Source organism: Lepisosteus oculatus, chromosome 7 (assembly GCF_040954835.1).
Source record: "Lepisosteus oculatus isolate fLepOcu1 chromosome 7, fLepOcu1.hap2, whole genome shotgun sequence".
Lineage (NCBI taxonomy): Eukaryota > Metazoa > Chordata > Actinopteri > Semionotiformes > Lepisosteidae > Lepisosteus > Lepisosteus oculatus.
In genome coordinates, this window is record NC_090702.1 from 51,773,453 (window position 1) to 51,791,305 (window position 17,853).

The window sequence follows — 17,853 nt, forward strand, 5'->3', positions numbered from 1 at the left end:
CTCAGGTGCAATCAAAAAACTGAAAATGTTAGGCCCTCCAGGAATCGTTTGAGATTTTAGCTTCATACATGTACTGAACCTCTGTAATTAACAATACATTACAAAAATACAGTACATGGAGAATACAGAAAACATCTTTATGGAGAAATCATTAGCAATATATTATTGATCATACCAGAGTATTGTAGTACTAGAGAACTGTAGTATTTCAAGAACAGGGATGAAAATGAAATTACAACATTGTCTCCATTCCACTTTTTATTGTACATTAAATAGGAGTGGTGAAATTCATGACAAAAATAGTGACTAATTTGAGATCACCACACAGCACATACTCCTATAAAACATTACAAAGTACTTATTAAACAGTGGTCATTCGGTTCATTTGATCTGGTATGACCAACATTCCAGACCTGAACAAAGATAATGATTGAAACTGGATTAAACATCATTCATATAAACAAAAAGCACAATTTACAAAATATGCACCTTTCAGTATTACAACTATACAAAGGTTGTTAAAATACATTCCAGGTAAACATGATACATTTAAGAAATCTAGTTGAGAGGTTGGCACTCCAAGAAAAGGATTAAAGGAAACGTTTTTTAAAAATTGTTAAAACTTCATCCTATTTTATAGATTGTTTGTATCATTTAACAAGAACATGGGTTCCAGTTTATAGTTTCATTTTATACTTAGTCGTTTTTAAAATGTATTTCTTTCTAAAACAAAGTACAATATCTTCATACCACCTAAAAGAGGAGAGACTAATTCATTATAGTACATGGCTAAATATTACTAATCCTACTTTAGAAAAAAAAACTTGAACGGCATTGTAAAATTTGGTATGCATTTAAGATGGGCTCCAGGGTTCAGTAAACATCAGCCTGAGGTACTCTGGAACAATCTGTAATTTCTTCAAGCTGTGCTCAACTCGGAGGACGTAACTGCTCAGCTCAGTGAGCTGTGTAGATGTTCCTTATGACTCTACTGAAGAGCAAGAGAAACGCAACAACCCAAGTCTCATTTCTGCTCTTCTGCTTACTCGAAGCTTATTGATATGAGAAACCGAGCTACATTTTAAAATCCGAGTATGGTGTGAAGCCCCTAGTGTGAACCGTACAAGTACAGGATTCTTTTTTTTTTATTGTGGTATACTTTAATTAAAAATCTTTGAGTGTCTGAAAGAAATATTGTCAAGATCCACCACCCTCATCATGAAACGGCTTACTTTCCTATACCCTGGACAGTTGTAGACTCATTCTCCGTCATATTTTGTGTACCCCACCATCAGCATCTCAAGGATGCGCAGAGCAACCGTCACAGTTTAAAATAGTGTCCCACTTTAAAGTAAAACTTTTTATGGATACCTTTGCTTCTCTGCCATCTAAGGCCACTCCCAGCAACAACTTGAAGACCATAAGCAGCTATGCTAAGGATTGTAGAAAAACCAAATGCGTGCCTAAAAAAAATGGAACCAAGATAATCTGACAAAATGCATTCTGCGCAACAGACTGCAAGCACACCAGCAACACCGATTTTCTACATCAACAAAAAAGGAGAAAGCATGATGGATATAAAAATAGCTTCCATGTTTTCCAGCCTGTGATTTCCTTGGGCTAATTTCTAATATTGTACAGAAAAAAAATATTTTAAGACTGAGAAAATTAGCCTAAAATGCTGTGGTAGTTCAGTAAAGCCTGAAAAAACGAGGCTCAATGGTGCCCCGTTCAAGAGCCCTGCATTTAGAAAACAACTCAAGGTTCATTTTAGTCTGCTTGTGCCTAGAAATGAAATCAAAGAACAGTCTGAAGTCCCTCCGAAAGTAGGCTGTGCTTGTAGTAAGGGATTAAAAGGGGCTCCCCATGTACCTACATTCTTCCACATGTATTCTAAAGAAAGATCGTGATCACAATGGGAAAGGGGTCATTTCTTTTTATGAGTATTGCATGAATATACAACTGTATGAGTTAAATCCTTAATATAACCCAGAATAAATGGGAATTCTATTTTACATTTCGTAAAAGAAAAGGCTATATGGGATTACCAGTACTGTACTTAAGTACGAACTAAAGTCAACTTAAGTACAAACTTAGGTGAAAACAGAAGACGTCCGGTACTCTTCGTATCTGGTTTTAGGCAATTCATTTTGCAACACGCATTCCTGCGAAATGCATCAGATTGTTATTCCATTAACTAGGGACGTAGAACATCTAGCAGTTCAGATGAACTGGGATGATTTACCTAAGGATGCTGACCCTTTAGATTTGAGAGCTGCACAGAACTGTACGTGCTACCTTTCCTTCTCTCGTCTTTAACAACGCCCTACCAGTTTCAAAGTGTTTATTACTGGCATTGTCACTATCGTCTTTGGCATCTATCAGAGAACTGGTTTGTAAAATGTCCATAAAATAAAAGATCCTGCTACAAGTCACTTGCTCAAATGATTGCATAGTCTATTGTACATTAACAGTACTTACTATTGTAACAATTTAAAAAAAAATGCTAACTAGGTTCATTTAGGAGTTTAAATTCCTCACTATTGGTATTTATAACATTAATAACCAGTGTTGTGAAAAATGTTTAATTTTAGTCTTTGATTTTGCAGAAAATCCAAACATTTCTTTAAAAAGTTTATAAACTATTACATTTTGAAAACAAAATAAAACATCTACACTTGTAAATGAGAAATAGGCAAAGCCTTTGTAAGCTGCTGTATGTGTTCAAGTACCTTAAGAGAACACAGGTTTTTCAAGCTGGAGAAATTTGAAGGGCTCATAAACCATGAGCTAAATGCAAGGCAAAGAGACACAGAGAGCTGTACCACACACTTATCACAAGAAGTGTTTACAAAATTCCAATCATTTAAAATAAATGATGTGGATGAATACAGCAGTTCAGGAAAAGTACGTGCACCTGCAGACAAGGGCTTGTTCAGACTGGCAGCCACAGCAAACCAAAGGAGCAACACACTTCAGGAATACTGGCACTTAATAGAAAGTAAAGCTTATGCTGACTTTATTTCCATACAAGCAAACCATTGATAGCTACTGTACTGGGGTTCATTTCCACAACTTTAGTTGATGCTAAATAAAACTGAGGCTAATAATTTAGTGTAATGTACAAAATGCATTACTTTCAGTTAAGGACATTAAGAATTGTGTCTTCTGTAAAAGGGGAACACCTATTCACATAATTATACACTTTGTCTTTGATTTCTTTTTCTTCTTTTTCCCATCTTTACTCATCTTCTCTTTGTGCTTTCGGATTTCTCGGACTAATGTGTAAAAGGCGTCATCCACACCCTGCAAAAAGAAGAAAAATCCTTCTTTAATTGCTATATAAACATAAACATCAGTGTTCAGAAGCATGCAACAACGTGTAGTTCTCTTTGTAGCTGAATTATAAAGTACACTGCCTAAAACAGGGGTTCCCAGTCCTGATCCCGAGAACCCCCAGACCTGCTGGTTTTGGGTTCTTTGCAGTTTAGGTCCATTTCAAATGAATCCTTAACTGATCCAACCAGTCACTTTGCACATTTTCGACTCAAAGGTTGGATATTTTAAGATTAAGATAATCTCCCACGTTTAGTAACTGAAAACATTCGAAGAGTTTAAAGGGGAACTACAGTGCCAATTTCTCAGACCGGTTATTAAATCCCTGTAACAAAATAAATGAATTGACAGCTTTGCAAAATTTTACAAATTTAGAACTATGTGCGAAATCGTGAATTTCGTGAAATTACTGTATGGTCGTCACATTGTCACTGGCAGATGAGAAACTGCTGGTCTCACCACCAGGCGAGGGTTCACATGATTGTGACATGAAAGCTGCCCTTCCTGCTCACTAGTCACCCACTGTAGGTAAATAGGAAACGTGGTCTCCTAACAACGTTAATCCTTCTTTGTCTTTTTGAACTCAAGAATATATTTAAAATGGTGCCTCACTGCCGAGCACTCTGCTCTTCAGAACATAGTGGTTGTGCACAAAACAGACGATGGGATCAGGAGACAGTCAAACGTTCTTTTTCCCCAAAGAGATATTCTAGCCAAGAGATGGGTAATAAACATGAGCACTGACGTTGGTCCGATCGACAAGTTTCTTGATGAGATGTGTGACAAATAAGAGGTTGTACAGCAGACATTTCACCCCTGAAATGTTAACTCGGCATGCCACATCCTAACAAACAGTATTTGACGGCAAGATGTCTTCGAGTCAATGTTGAATTCAATTCAATTGCAGCTGTTCAGGTGACGGTATGGACTGTGGCACAGCAAGTCCTCTAGAATTTTTCTTTAGGTGTGACTTACCACAAAATATCCTCCAATGTAAATGACAGAGCCCTGTTGCAAATCTTGCAAATGAATGAGTGTGTTTTAGTTGGTTGGCAAGTTGCTCTTTTCCTGGAATACTCATCATAAAAACGTCACCTTGTACATGTCAGTTCCATGAAACTATTTAAAATACAGCCAAAAAATGTGCTTGCTTGGTTGGTTTAAAGCACATTTACAATGTCAGAGGGCCACTTTCATATCACCAGAGGTCTCGTTGCCTCATTCTGAAACGCAGACAGTGGCAAATATGGCACAACGCATGCACAGAAACTTTGTCTCTTGTTTACAACCTCCAAATTACATGTACTTGGCGGTTTTATTGTGGTTTGAAATGCACTCATCCTTTCTGATTCATGATAACCCTGAAATGAAAGAATGGCATTGCAGTTCCCCTTTAAATGAAGCCTAATATCGGGTCTGTTAAAGGTCTTGAATGTGCAGGTGTGAGGGTCTCCAGAACGGAATTGGAGACTCCCGACCTAAAAACATCTTCTGAACTTCTGAATCCATTTCAGCGTTGCATACAGCAGCAAAATACAACTAAGCGTACTCCACACATTATTCCATGACAAATGACAAAATTCTACTTAAACCTTTTAAAAAACAAATTCACAAGGGACAGATGCTTACTGGACGAAGTGATTGGAAATGGTACTTTATCCCCCAAAATATGTATAGAAATGTTAGGAAGATGTTTGGAAAATAAAAAGTGTGTCAATCACAAAGTTAAAACAAGGAGAAACATTCACTCAAACATGTCCAAGATAGAAAGAATATAACACAATATTCACACAATGTGTTGTAGTCCACCAAGATACTCTAGATGACTAATAATGACCAAAATGGGGGCCACATTTGTCCAACTTTTTCAATTCATGATGATTTGGAATATAATGTACCATTTTGTTGAGCTAGTACACTTAATTTTTTGGAAAAGAGCAGGAGGGGAAAGAAAAACTACCTAATTAAAAAGTCACCAATCACCTGTGCGCACGGACATCTTTAAACATTAGTGCAGTTCCATTCCCTATATGCCTGCAGATTCACAGATTGGAAAGATGATAAATTGGTAGAATTTTCTCCTCTTGGCGGGGAGGGGGGGGGGATCAAAATGAAACCACACTCAGTTCCAGGATGGCCCCAGATCCAGTGAGCCATACCCGTTTCCCAGTTTACAAAACTTACCACTTCACATCACAACACATTTTTTAAGCCTCACACAGCGAGGGGTCTTTTCTTCTTTGCTGAGTTTTTTCAGCCGGAACTGCCTGATCTCCCGTACCAGGGTATAAAAGGCATCCTCCACTCTCTGCAGTGCAAAACACAACTCCCAGAATTCTGCAAATTCGAGATGCACTTACAGGGGCACACAACTAGAACAGTCACACAGAAGGTCTAAAAGATCACTGCAGGCACCTCAAAGACTGAATGATTGTGCCCAGTAACCTATTTCATTGTTTGCCTCTGAATTACAGTGCCGCGTGTAGTCAAATCTAAATGAAATTGCTTTCTGATGTTCAAATGCATTTTACGGTGATTAGTACTGCATGCACTTGCTGGTGATGGGAACACCTCTTTGCAGTGTTTGTTAAATAAAGCGGTCAAGGACACGTAACTGTGGCTTCGGACTCTTTAATTCCAAATGATGAGATGGTCAAAATGACCTAAAACAATCATTAACAAACAAAATACAATTACTGTTTGAATCAGTGTAAGAGACTGAAGACAATTCAGGTCAATTCAGGACTTAAGAGCAACAGATAGATTGCTTGGGTTTAAAATCATAAAAATATAGAAAAAGATTCTGTATATTGTAAAAATTCCATTCCACTTTTTATAAAAAAGTTTGACAGCATGGTCTTAAAATCTGGTGATGAATCCAAAAATGTACAGAAAGTGAAATTGCTATTGATTGGACAACATTTTCTGGGAATCAGGGGAAGACTGCAGGGGTTTAAATCATTTCTGAAATCAGAGTGCAGGTACTCATACAAACAGCTGAAGTACGAATCACGAGTGTCAGCATCCCCAACACCATCCTCGGGAGTTGTGATTTTAGCAATGCAGAGAGGAGAAAGTGCCACTATCATAAATCACTTGCAATAAAAACCAAGCAGGGCTGGAAATAACTAGCAGCTACCCGCCTTGCTGTACCAAAGAGTTTGTGGCTATTCCACTACCCCATGTCAAGAGCAGCAATTCAGTGTGGACTACCTGCCACATGAAACTGGTTTCTTTAAAGCCGCTGAAATCATTAGCAAGGAACAGGGGGGGAAAAAAAATCGCTTTTTATAGAAAGAGAGGATTAAAAAGCCTGGCCCCCCTTTCAGTCAAAGATGGCTTTAATTAGATTTTTTTTAATCACAAATTAGTAAAGAACCTTTTTGTGCTTGATAAAACATTGAAATCTAAGAGTAAAATACAAGAGGTGATGAATGATCCTTTTTAAATTCGTGTCAAATCGTAAAAAATAGGGCTTATGGACTCTGCCCCTATTTCAGTGTAAATTACACCACATTAATAATGACTTGAACCACTTGCTGTATGAACAACCATTTAAACTAATTAATGCCAACACACATCCAGCGGATTTAAAAGAATTCTACCAGGATTAAAAATGGGTGATTTATGCAGCATGAGGCAATCTGTTGCATTCAACTGCCATGACTTGATTGACTCCCCTTGGTTTCCTTGTTAGAGAAGAATCATTTTCCAATCATTCTTAAGATGTTTCATCACCCAGACTGGATTTTTTCAATATGCAAAACTGCATTGTAAACACCTCAGTTCATTAGTGGTCATTGTGTTGCAATTCTCAAAGGTTAATCATTTCTCCGATTTAATTTAGTCATGAGGAGGGGGACTTCCTTATTCACACAATTATTTAGGCCCATGTTTTCAAGCTTCCCTGAACACCAGATCCCATTCCGTACTCTCATTTCCTAGCCCATGGCATCAACATTTAACCTTAAAGATACAGTATTTCCCAGATCACCAACCACGAGCTGCTGGTCATGAAAATGAAAAACAAAGACTCCAGAATAGTTTTGAAAGGATGAGAAGTAGAAATTTGGAATAGAGAAGAGGAAATACTATCTTTTAAAGATAAACACCACTGAGTCCACCTCCGCAAAGAGAGAAATCAATGTCAAAATGAATTAAGATAGCACATGCAAGAAAATATGAAATTCCGATCACCAGAAACCGATATATTTATGGACTTCCAAAGAAAAACCATCACCAGGAAACCAGGAACAGTCTGGGTCCCAAAATCATTTTTGAAATAGAAAGTTCGTAGATTCGGAAAGAAATCATTTCACTCCTCCGTAAAGGAAAAGAAGAGTAGATTTTACATCTGTGTGTTGCTACAATGTGTAACAGAGTAGAATTACACCAGCAGCACATTGTGCATTTCCCTACCTGTCTCGTCTTTGCCGACGTCTCTATGAAGGGAATTCCATAACTTCTGGCTAAATCCTGAGCTTGCTTGGAGTCTACTGTCCGGGAAGGAAGATCACATTTGTTTCCTACCAAGACCATTGGGACATCTTCCGAGTCTTTCACTCTCTTTATCTGTTCTCTGTTGGGATTTAAAAGACCAGTTTAGAATTCCAGTGACACTATAAGGGAAGAGTACCTTCCAGCTTGGAGGCTGCAACATGTTGTGGGTTTGCTGTCCTCTAAAGCTTATTTTCCTACAGGAAAGTCTACAGTCCTGACCTGAATCCAAATAAATGTTGATGGCAAGAACTGAAGACTGTAATCCAGCAAAGACAACTTGCAAACAACTTAACCTTGTCATGTGTGTTCAGCTAATTACTGCACATTTGAGTACAGAACAGAGAAAATGTGTATGCTTTATTATTTATGACTAATAAAAATGCGACTATTGATACAAGGTTAAAAATGTATCAATTCTTCCATTCAGGAGCAATTTCTCTGCTTTGCAGGCAGTCCTGGGTTTTGTTTTTGTAACAAATTAGAAAGGTTTTATTGTATTGAGCTTTGTCTTATTTTTTGATCGAATACACTGATTAAATTGTCAAACTGATTTCCAGTAGACTGGAAAGTCTACTATTCTAATGTAGACAACTGAAGAAAAATGAAGATCTTTGAGATGATCAAGTCCTCACCACGATACAAAATTACTGTCTACTAAAACAGCCAGACAAGATCCTTTAACAACATATGGGCTACAAGTAAAAGGAGATCAGCATATTCTGTACTTAATACTTTGATGTTACAATTCATTTCAACTTTCCTAACAAGCTTTATCAAGGAATTTCACATTTTCATCCCTATTTTCTATGTTCTTAAAATCGTCCCCTTGTAATCGTGACATTTTATGATACTGTTCTCAGATTTTATCATCTTTCAAGTCTAGATACTGAGAAGTATTCAATGAGGGTCTGGAAATGGTAAATTGATAAGTTACACATTGAGTCTACCCTGTAACAGGCTGTACTGCCCTGGTATCTGCAATAGGAGCACCTTTCAGGTTTATACTGTGATTTCATAAACCACATTTATGACAACTGAATCCTTTTTGCCAAATCAGTATCATGCTATACATGTGTCAAACTATTCATTTTGTACTTACCATTGTACAGTATCTCTTATTTCAATAGGTTAACCTTTATCTACATTTTAGCACTCTTCTTGTTGCATTCTGTAGCTGATAAAAGGGCCTGTGAATTTATTTCATCCTGTGATATCACAACTTGAAAAGGAACCTTTAATCTGAACACGTGACGAAGGCTCCACAACCAAAAATATTTTTCCACCCCTGCTTGTTCCTCTATAGCTTGCATTCTGGTACAGCTCCCCACTCTTACCTGTCCTAAAAAGAATTTTGCTTCCCTTAATGGAATTTGCATTTTTAGTGGTTTAACAACAATGTAACCTAAGTGCGATTCAGTCTTGGTTGGTGTTTGAAGCAATTTTGAAGTTAAAGAACATCTGCTCATCACCTGAACAGCCTCTCCCCTCTCCCTCTGTTCCACTTACCTATAGTGGTGAATATCTTCAAAGGATTTAGTATTATTAATGGCAAAGACACAGAGAAAGCCCTCCCCTGTTCTCATATACTGGTCCCTCATTGCACTGTACTCCTCTTGACCCGCAGTGTCGAGAATGTCCAACAGACACGTCTCCCCATCGATTACTACTTGTTTTCTGTATGAATCCTATGAGGGAGATGAAAGCATTGCAATGAAGTCTTAAAAAAAAGTATTGTTTCAAATCACAGGGGTGTGTCTTTTCAACTGGAAGAGCATAACAAATTGAATTACAAATAATTGGCATCCAGTACTGTTCTGTTTTCCCAATTCCAGAATATTTTCTAATCGAATTTTCTAATTCATAAGTGATCAAGATGTGTATATACCTACATCTGTAGTACAATCATTTAAATCTTTCACCTTTAAGATGCTCACTTCCAGCTTTTGAGTGGCCATGGAGAGTACTTTAACAGTTTTCCTTGGAGCAGACATCCATAAAAAAAAAGTCAGTTTTTTTCCCCCAAACAAGAAAAACTTGCTGTCAATGGGAGAGCCCTTCTTAGATGGACCAGTTTTAAGTCATGGTGTTTGAAACCATTACTTGGCAAAGTAAATTATCAGAACGTACATCTTTTCATTTAAAAAATGGGGAGGGGTTGGTCATAAGTATGGCTTCTAATTTTAAGAATTGTAGAGAAATTTAAAGTGGAATTCATGCTCTTAATCTCTGACATTGTGTTCTTTTGTTACAAGCATCCTTCAGTACCTGTAAATTGCTACAATACACTGAAGCAGCTTGACTGGATGTGTGTTCCTTCCAGCCTGCCAGTGAAAGGTCTCCATACAACGTCTACAAGATTACCTCGATTGTAGGGTCGTATTCATCCACGAAATGGTTCTGGATCAGCTGGATAGTCAAGGCGCTCTTCCCAACGCCACCAGCTCCCACCACCACGAGCTTGTACTCCGTCATCTTTCACCTGGGAGAGAGAGAGAGAGAGACGGGACGCGTCAGTGCCGTGTTTAAAAACGGGAGCAGCGTGTTGCAGATTCCGCACACACTGATCCACATGGACTCCGTTCTGAAGGAAAAGGGCATGCGACTGCCAGTTACTTTCTGCAGCACTTCACTGATCACAAACACGTTACAGCTTTTGGCTTTTGCCATGCCATTCAGTCTTCCAAAATTAAGCGTTTTATTGCTACGGCAAGATCCTGGGATTATAGCCAAGAAAAAAATCATTATTTGGCTTTATCTGCACAGGCTACCTCATTATTTCATCAGTATCTGGAATTCCCAGCTTCTTCGCGATACACACCTAGTTTTATTTCCTCATTCCTGGCTTTTGAGGAATGTTTTTTTTTTGTAAATGCAATCTGCAGTCTTCCAACAGGCACAACTGCATTCTGCATTATACTTAGCCAGAAGTTATCTTACCAGAACAAAATACATTTCTTAGAAGGCTTTTTAATGAACAGAACATAGCTTTAAGAGTGAGCTGAAGAGAATTTTATTGGTTCATTTTTTCCCTACTAAAATATATAAGTGACGAGGAACACGCCCTTTCACACATTGCTGTCTTAGCTCTCTGAACACCTCTGTGGTCCAGCCCTCAACAGGTGGGGGCTTTAGTTTTGTTTTCTTTTTTCAGAAAACCTTAATCATCACCGCGATGTGGTTAGCCTGAAAGAGTGCAGAAACAGTTTCAGGATGGTGATTTTTTTTTAAAAAAAACTCAGTTTCAGACAGATCCACTGCTCTTGGGGAATCTGTGAAGCAGCATTGTAATGAGCAGGTGTTCATTTCAAGTCACAACACAGAGAAGCTCTGTCTGCCCGTAAAATCTAAGCAAAGCAACAGATGCTGCTGATTCAAACTGTCAGCTTTCTTTCCCGATCACCTCCCTTCATAATGACAGCTTGTCTGATACAGCAAGAAGGTCATGCATTGTGCTCATACTGCCTTATGACAAAAAAATTCCCATTTGGATGAAGTTCAGTACATATTTTGTAACAGTACAGACTTATTACAATATCCTACTGTAAACCTTTACAATTATGTGCTTTCTGTTCAGAACTGATGTAGGTGAACTAAAGCACAAACAGCAATGCAGTTTAACATTTTTGCAACATTATCTCACTCGAGTCAATTCAATCTGAGCATGAAGTACAGGCCCCAAAGCCAGCCATGCTATTTAAACACATTCATATCCTTTGGCCTATAAATTACAACAAAGTACTGTTATCACTTGGAAACAATATTCCACTGCAGCATGTAACAGCCTGCATGGTTAAGAGTCATCTTTATATTGACGAAGCTTAAGACCTGTGAAGTCTTAAATTTAATAAGAAACAATAAGCTTTTGATGGAATGTACCTCCAGCCTGAATGATAAACCTATAACTGTATACTTAACCATGAACGCTCTGTGCTTCCGAAGAATGCTCCAAAGATTTGTGGGAGGCCACATGTAAATCAGATATGTAACTCCAAGTACAAATAAGATTCTAAGCACAATAGTGTATCTCAAAAAATGAGGAAAGTAAGAAAACTAGCTTATATTTTATTTGTGGTTGGGTGCCATATTAACTTGCGCTGTACAGCATGGAAGCAATTATAGCATTTTCCCCATTCTTTTCCCCCTCTGTTGTCAAGAATCATTTTGTCAAGGCTGATGAGAGGAATTAAAGCACCACACTCAGATCTTGAGTGAGAAACCATCATTCACAACTGTACTCCATTGATATTACCAACTAAGATCATAGTTATAAGAGAGTGTTGTGAGAGTCACACCAGGCTGTGAATACTGCCTTCTCCTATCCTCACCTACACAATGCATCTGCTTACCATAAAAACAGGAGCTGTATAAAGAAGATATCTGCTGAAGCTCTTTACCCCAGCAATGTGTTCTAGACTAGGTAAGTGTGTAGAGACATAAATCTGGTCTTATTTCATGGTGATTTAGAGGGTTGATTTTCTCATTCTCAAAGAGGCAGCTGATACAGGCTACTGCAACAAGTTGCCTACAGCATGAATGCTTAGGTATCGGGTTACAAAAAATGTACCCCGACAGCCAAAAAGTCTTCAAACTGGAAAGAACTCCATTCAAGCAAAGAGGAAAGCCTTTCAAAGGGTCATGTATAGAATGCATAAGCACGGTCCTCCCCAAAATATTGTCCATCTGCTATGTTTTCTTCTGTTACATAACAGAAAGCAAATGGCATGGATTGAATTCAAACATCACTAATACAAACACACCCAGAAGTATCATGTTTTTTTTCCCCACTAACTCATTTTGAACAGTTTTCTTTTCACTGTAAGCATCCTAATTCACAACTATGAATTAAAATACAAGTCTGGGTTTTTTAATGGCATTTTCACCCTGCTGACAGTAGTAGGATTTTTCACACTTTCCTGAGGAATACCCACAGGCATTTAGCACAGGCTAGTGTCCAGACTTACACCCTCCACACCAAGGATGCCATCTACACTTTCTGAATAAAATCACACCTATGACCACGAAAAAGCACCTAAATCCCAACTAGTCATGAAGAATGTTTTCTTTCACTTTGATCTTTGATGGGTGCATTTGCTTCCACACAATGGCAATAGCATGGATGAGGGAAGGACTGCTCATTCTCTTAGGGATTCCATTGTGAGCCTACTTACATCAAGTTCTTTAGATTGTTGGCATACTTTCCAAAGAAACAGAACTTTACATATTTGCCTTCACACAAAGTTAGCTCCTTAGGCTAATGCATTTGCCTGTTTTTTATTTAAAGCAAAGTTTGGCACTGGTACTAAAATTTTGCTGTGATATTTTAATATCGATACAGAGCAAGGATAATCACTAATACGTATTTTGATTGTGTGTTAAAAAAAGTGTGTGTGATGTAACAAAACGCCTGTCCTGAAAAGAAGCATATTAATAAGGAGGGCTGTACGGTGTTCAACTACAAGCAAATATAAAATTCAAATCCAGGCTGGTAGCTGTGGCTATGTTCTTGAAACTCCGAACAATAGCAATGAAACCTTAAACTCGAGAACAGATACATCCACAGAAAAGGATTCATTCTAATGATTTTTGGTTTCACACTTAATTATGAAATGACAAAGGTAATTGCTTATACCAGTCACTTCTGTACAGTAATCGGTTTAGTTTTCTCCTTACTTTAAATAAAACTGAATTTGGAATGAATTTTAACAATGTTTTTCTGCAGCAAACCAATAATAAAAGCCATTTAAAGAAAGATAAATGCTTGATTTGATGTGGAATACTACTGCTCTATAGCCAAAAAGCTTTATATTTAACAAGTCTACTATAACTAATCTCTAGCTCACAATGTTTATTTTTTTAAGGAAAGGGGACCAATCTGTTTGGTCCTACCAGACACCAGACTACAAAAAGGTCAATTCTTGTAAGATAAATCCATAACAAATATATTTTTTTAGATAAGTGATATTTAGAAGAACAGGAAAGCCCTGAACTTTTTCTACTTGAGTATTTTAAAAACTTACTAAGAAAAACTACAAACATGACTACTATTCAACATCAGACTTCTTGACCATAATTTTAATGTAAATGGCTATCCAGAACTCTGTATATAACCTTTATTTCTATTTCTGTCATTAAAAAGTTAATGCACTCAATATTTTGGCAATATGATTCAATATATTTACAGAAACCTCGAAGTATAGTATGAAAACAACAACCCATCTTATGTCCATGTATCAAAGACAAACATCTTCTGCATCTCTATAATATTTGCATTTATCAAAGATGTATAAATTAAGTAAACAGTTATTACAATCTTAGGAATTTGGTGGGTGAAGGTCACTGTATGACTTGGTATTTGTTATCATATAGCAAATGGCAGTTAATTTGCCATTACAACACAGAACATCAGGCAATTTAGGAAAACCCTAACACTTTTCTTTCAGTCACCCAGCAGAATGTTAATTTAATGTCACATCCCTCAGATCAGAATGAAAAGGTCATTTAGTCTCTTAAAGGATCTTACACAAACTTATTTGCCCGAGCCAGATCTATACCTTTAAACTCTTCATTTTGTAGGGGTGCTCACACAGGCCAACTTTTGAAATGAAGCAAAACTGACATTAACGCAGAAAGGTACTTGATCGCCAGGACGTGCAATTATTGGGCGAGATCAATCGATGTGTAGCCATCGGCTAAAGCTGATTAAACTGTAACAGAAATGGGACAAGCATCTACAAAAATGTGTATGTTACACAACCATTAACATTAGCGTTCAAGACTTTTTCAATTTGCATATTTTTCCAACTGCGAACAAATCCTATTCCATTTCCTTGTCCTAGATCAAACACCAAAGGGAAGGGTTTTGCAGTGCAGCTTGCTATATATCTGTGGCCATCTTCCTTTCAGAACAACAATGCAGAATGAAGATTAATCAAAATCACAAAAGCCCAGATGGGCAATGGTAAAGTGATGTGCTCTCTAAACACAATCACGACAGTAAACACAAAGGAATTATGCAAGAGTCTGCAGGCAACTTGGGACACAATTCTAATTAAAAAAATGATTCTTTTTGAAGATACTGCATCAAGGGGTGCATGGGACGAGGCAGCTAAACACAAATTGTGTAACTGTACAATGCTTAGCAGCACCCATGTGATTATCCATTGCTGTGTTAAAATAAAGCACTCAGTTTTAAGGGTTTCTATGGAAAACTTTACGAGTCTTCGTTCGCCTTACCCATAACAGCTTGGATGTAAACAAAAGTTTAAGATGAACAGGATTATTTAGTACAAAACAAGCTAAAATATGCAAAGCTATTTAAGAACCATATTATCACAACAAATTAAGAACACACAAAAGATGTGGAGGATCAGATATCATATCAACCTCCCCAGTTCATTCCATTCCCCCTACTCAGTGCAGTTACAACTGTTACTCTATTGCGAAGACATAGTTTCACCCACTTGTGATCTACAAAGGCAACATTTTCATGATGCAGAATTTGAACAAGCTGTTAAAAGCTCGAGAAATGTTAAGTACCAAACGTCTTTCCGACACCCAGTTAAGGAACAGAAAGTCCGTCTTCTGCCAAAATCTGCCTTGTGTCACTAACGGGGGAATTTTAAAGTATTTTCTACCAACTGGGTAGTTCATCGCGTTTGAGTCAACGGATAAATGTTAATTAAAAGAAACATGCAATAATAGATCTAACGGGTTTTTTTATATAACGTACAATATCCTTAACCAGTGTTAGTGCTTCAAGTTAACATGTGCAGACTACCAGTCTCAACAAAATTGAGATTCCAGCCCTGAAACTGGAATCAGCCCCCAAACTCCGTAACTGTTCACATATCCGTATACATTTACTGCGTATTTTGAAAACAAAAACGTTATGCATCTTAATATTAACACATTAATTTACACTCCAGAGTAGGCAGCTAACCGTCTGCTCCACTATCACAGCAAAGTAAAAAACAAATTACTGGGTTAGCCTAGTTTAAAAATCATTCTAAATATTTAGGAATTTCTAAAAAAAAAAACACCACCACCAACACTTAAAGCAGTGTATTCACCTTACGTTTCACACGCCTGTTCATCAGCTATTAACACAGACATAGCAAAGTGACCCGACCCTAAAGTGATATAAACTGTAGCAGTTGTGTTGGGTCTGCAAATTTCTCCCCCAAAGCAGCTGAATCCGCTCCCCACCTCTGAACACGCACGGCGCCAGCCCGTCCTCCTGTGAAATTAATGGCCTCTGGTCGCCGTCAATGAAATAAAACGGGGCAAGGTCCACACGGATCTAAGGCCAGTTTCGCCGTCCTCCCCTTGGCGTGAACACCGCGCAGCGCTGCTCGCCTGGCGGTTCCTAACGCGCGTCGGGGTGGGCGCACAACAGGCCCGTGGGTGTGGAATACGTTAACACCGCGGGTTTAAAAAGAAAAACAAAACTAACACACACACACACAAATCGCGTTTGGCCGAAGGAGCCTCGGGAGAGGGGCTGCGCCGCGCCGAGCTCCATCTGCATTGCAGGGCCACGGCCGGCGAGATGGGCGTTGTGGTGTTTCTTTCACCCTTTGCCACTTCCAGCTCGATTGTCCTCGGGTACGTGTGCGATACCCATGTTGCCCCCCCCACCACCACCAAAAAAAAAAAAAAAAGAAACGTGCACTTTTTTTTTTAAAGGAAACAGCCGTTCAACGTCAGCTGGTCCAATTCAGGGTTCATTAGCCACATATTTGATCTTTTCTTTTTTTTTTTTTACCTTTTGCCTCAGGAGTTCCGCGTCCGAAGTGTCAGAAAGAAGTATCTCGTTTAGTTGCTACAGCCCTTCCTTCTGTAACGATACAGGCATCTTTGGCTTCAGTCTTTTTTTAAAAACGTGACTCGGGTCTTCATCGCGCCGAATGTAAAAAAAAAACCAAAAACCCCCCTCAAACGATAGAAACTGCGGACGGCACACAAAAATCAATTAAACTTTTCTTTTTGGTTCCTTGTTCGGCCTGACGCCTGCCTGCCCTCAGACAAAACTGGGCGGATACTTCACATCCGAGAGCTCATTTCAAACACCACTCACTTACCCAGAAAGCAAATGGGGAGAGGCCAGGAAGGAGTCCGGCTTGCTCGCTCGGTTTCTCTCCTCGGGTTTCCTTCCTTCGCGGCGTTTTCGGAATTATTTCACCATTATTCTTTCAGACTGGACGGGGAGCTAAGACACCACAAGACGAGGAGTCCCGCATTAGCCCCAGCCCTCCCGGCGGTGCAGTTAAACCAGTCCCAGTTCACACAGACCGCTTCACTACTCCCAAGGACTGGCAGAGGGCGTTACAGGCGATTACAATTTGTGAAACGAGACCTAAAAATAGAAATCCAGTATCTGCAACGAGTCCCGACTTAAAACATCGCTTATCGAGAAAACAAGAGGCTTAAACGCACGTCTCTGAATTTGTGCGTTTATTATTATGATAATAATAGGATGTCAAGAATAATACATGCTTTTACTCTTGTGAAACGGCTGACTTGTTCAAGGGAGCTCCCCCCTCATTTGTACGGAGTACGGCTAAACCATACCTCATGGGAAAACAACGTGGCTTGAAACAACACTTTAAATGACAAAAGCAGGGCAAGGTACGTTTCAGAAAGTGAAAAGACGCGATTTTCTACCCCACTTACCAAAACGCACAACTGTATGTAACGATTTTACTAGGCTAGAGCACAAGCAATTCCCAGCCACCTCTAACCTCTGCCAAATCTGTGTAAACACTGAACAGACCAGCAGCAGCAGCACAGCTTAAATAGGCTCTATAAATACACTGCTTATGCGCTTTAACTACGTCACCGCCGAGAAGGTGTCTGATTTGGCGTTTCTCTGTCAGTTACGCAATGCCCGGATGACGTCAGTACACACCGTAGCAATGTATTATTGCAAATCTTTACAGTGTGTGAACTGCGGTGAACCTGTCTGTGAGATATTAACCCTGCCCTGGACGAATAATGGCAGGAGGCGTTAAATAGCAC

General features: G+C 38.7%; 1 protein-coding gene across 8 annotated transcripts; it reads right to left on the reverse strand.

Moving 5' to 3' along the window:
• Positions 1-240: 240 nt before the first annotated feature.
• kras (v-Ki-ras2 Kirsten rat sarcoma viral oncogene homolog) lies at positions 241-17,598 on the reverse strand. 8 transcript variants are annotated; one of them, XM_006633156.3, is made up of 9 exons: positions 17,509-17,598; positions 16,917-17,191; positions 16,601-16,728; positions 10,198-10,315; positions 9,343-9,521; positions 7,756-7,915; positions 5,529-5,644; position 4,697; positions 241-3,306 (listed from the first exon to the last, which is right to left on the reverse strand). In XM_006633156.3, exons 4-9 carry the CDS (start codon positions 10,306-10,308, stop codon positions 3,190-3,192), a joined length of 684 nt encoding a protein of 227 aa, XP_006633219.1. In that variant the 5' UTR covers positions 10,309-10,315; positions 16,601-16,728; positions 16,917-17,191; positions 17,509-17,598; the 3' UTR covers positions 241-3,189. The 8 variants fall into 8 exon arrangements, with proteins under 8 accessions (XP_006633219.1, XP_015207602.1, XP_015207598.1 ...); XM_015352112.2 differs by lacking the exon at position 4,697 and having other exon boundaries at positions 3,218-3,306; positions 5,521-5,644; positions 16,917-17,044; XM_015352110.2 differs by lacking the exon at position 4,697 and having other exon boundaries at positions 3,218-3,306; positions 5,521-5,644; positions 16,601-16,672.
• Positions 17,599-17,853: the final 255 nt, after the last annotated feature.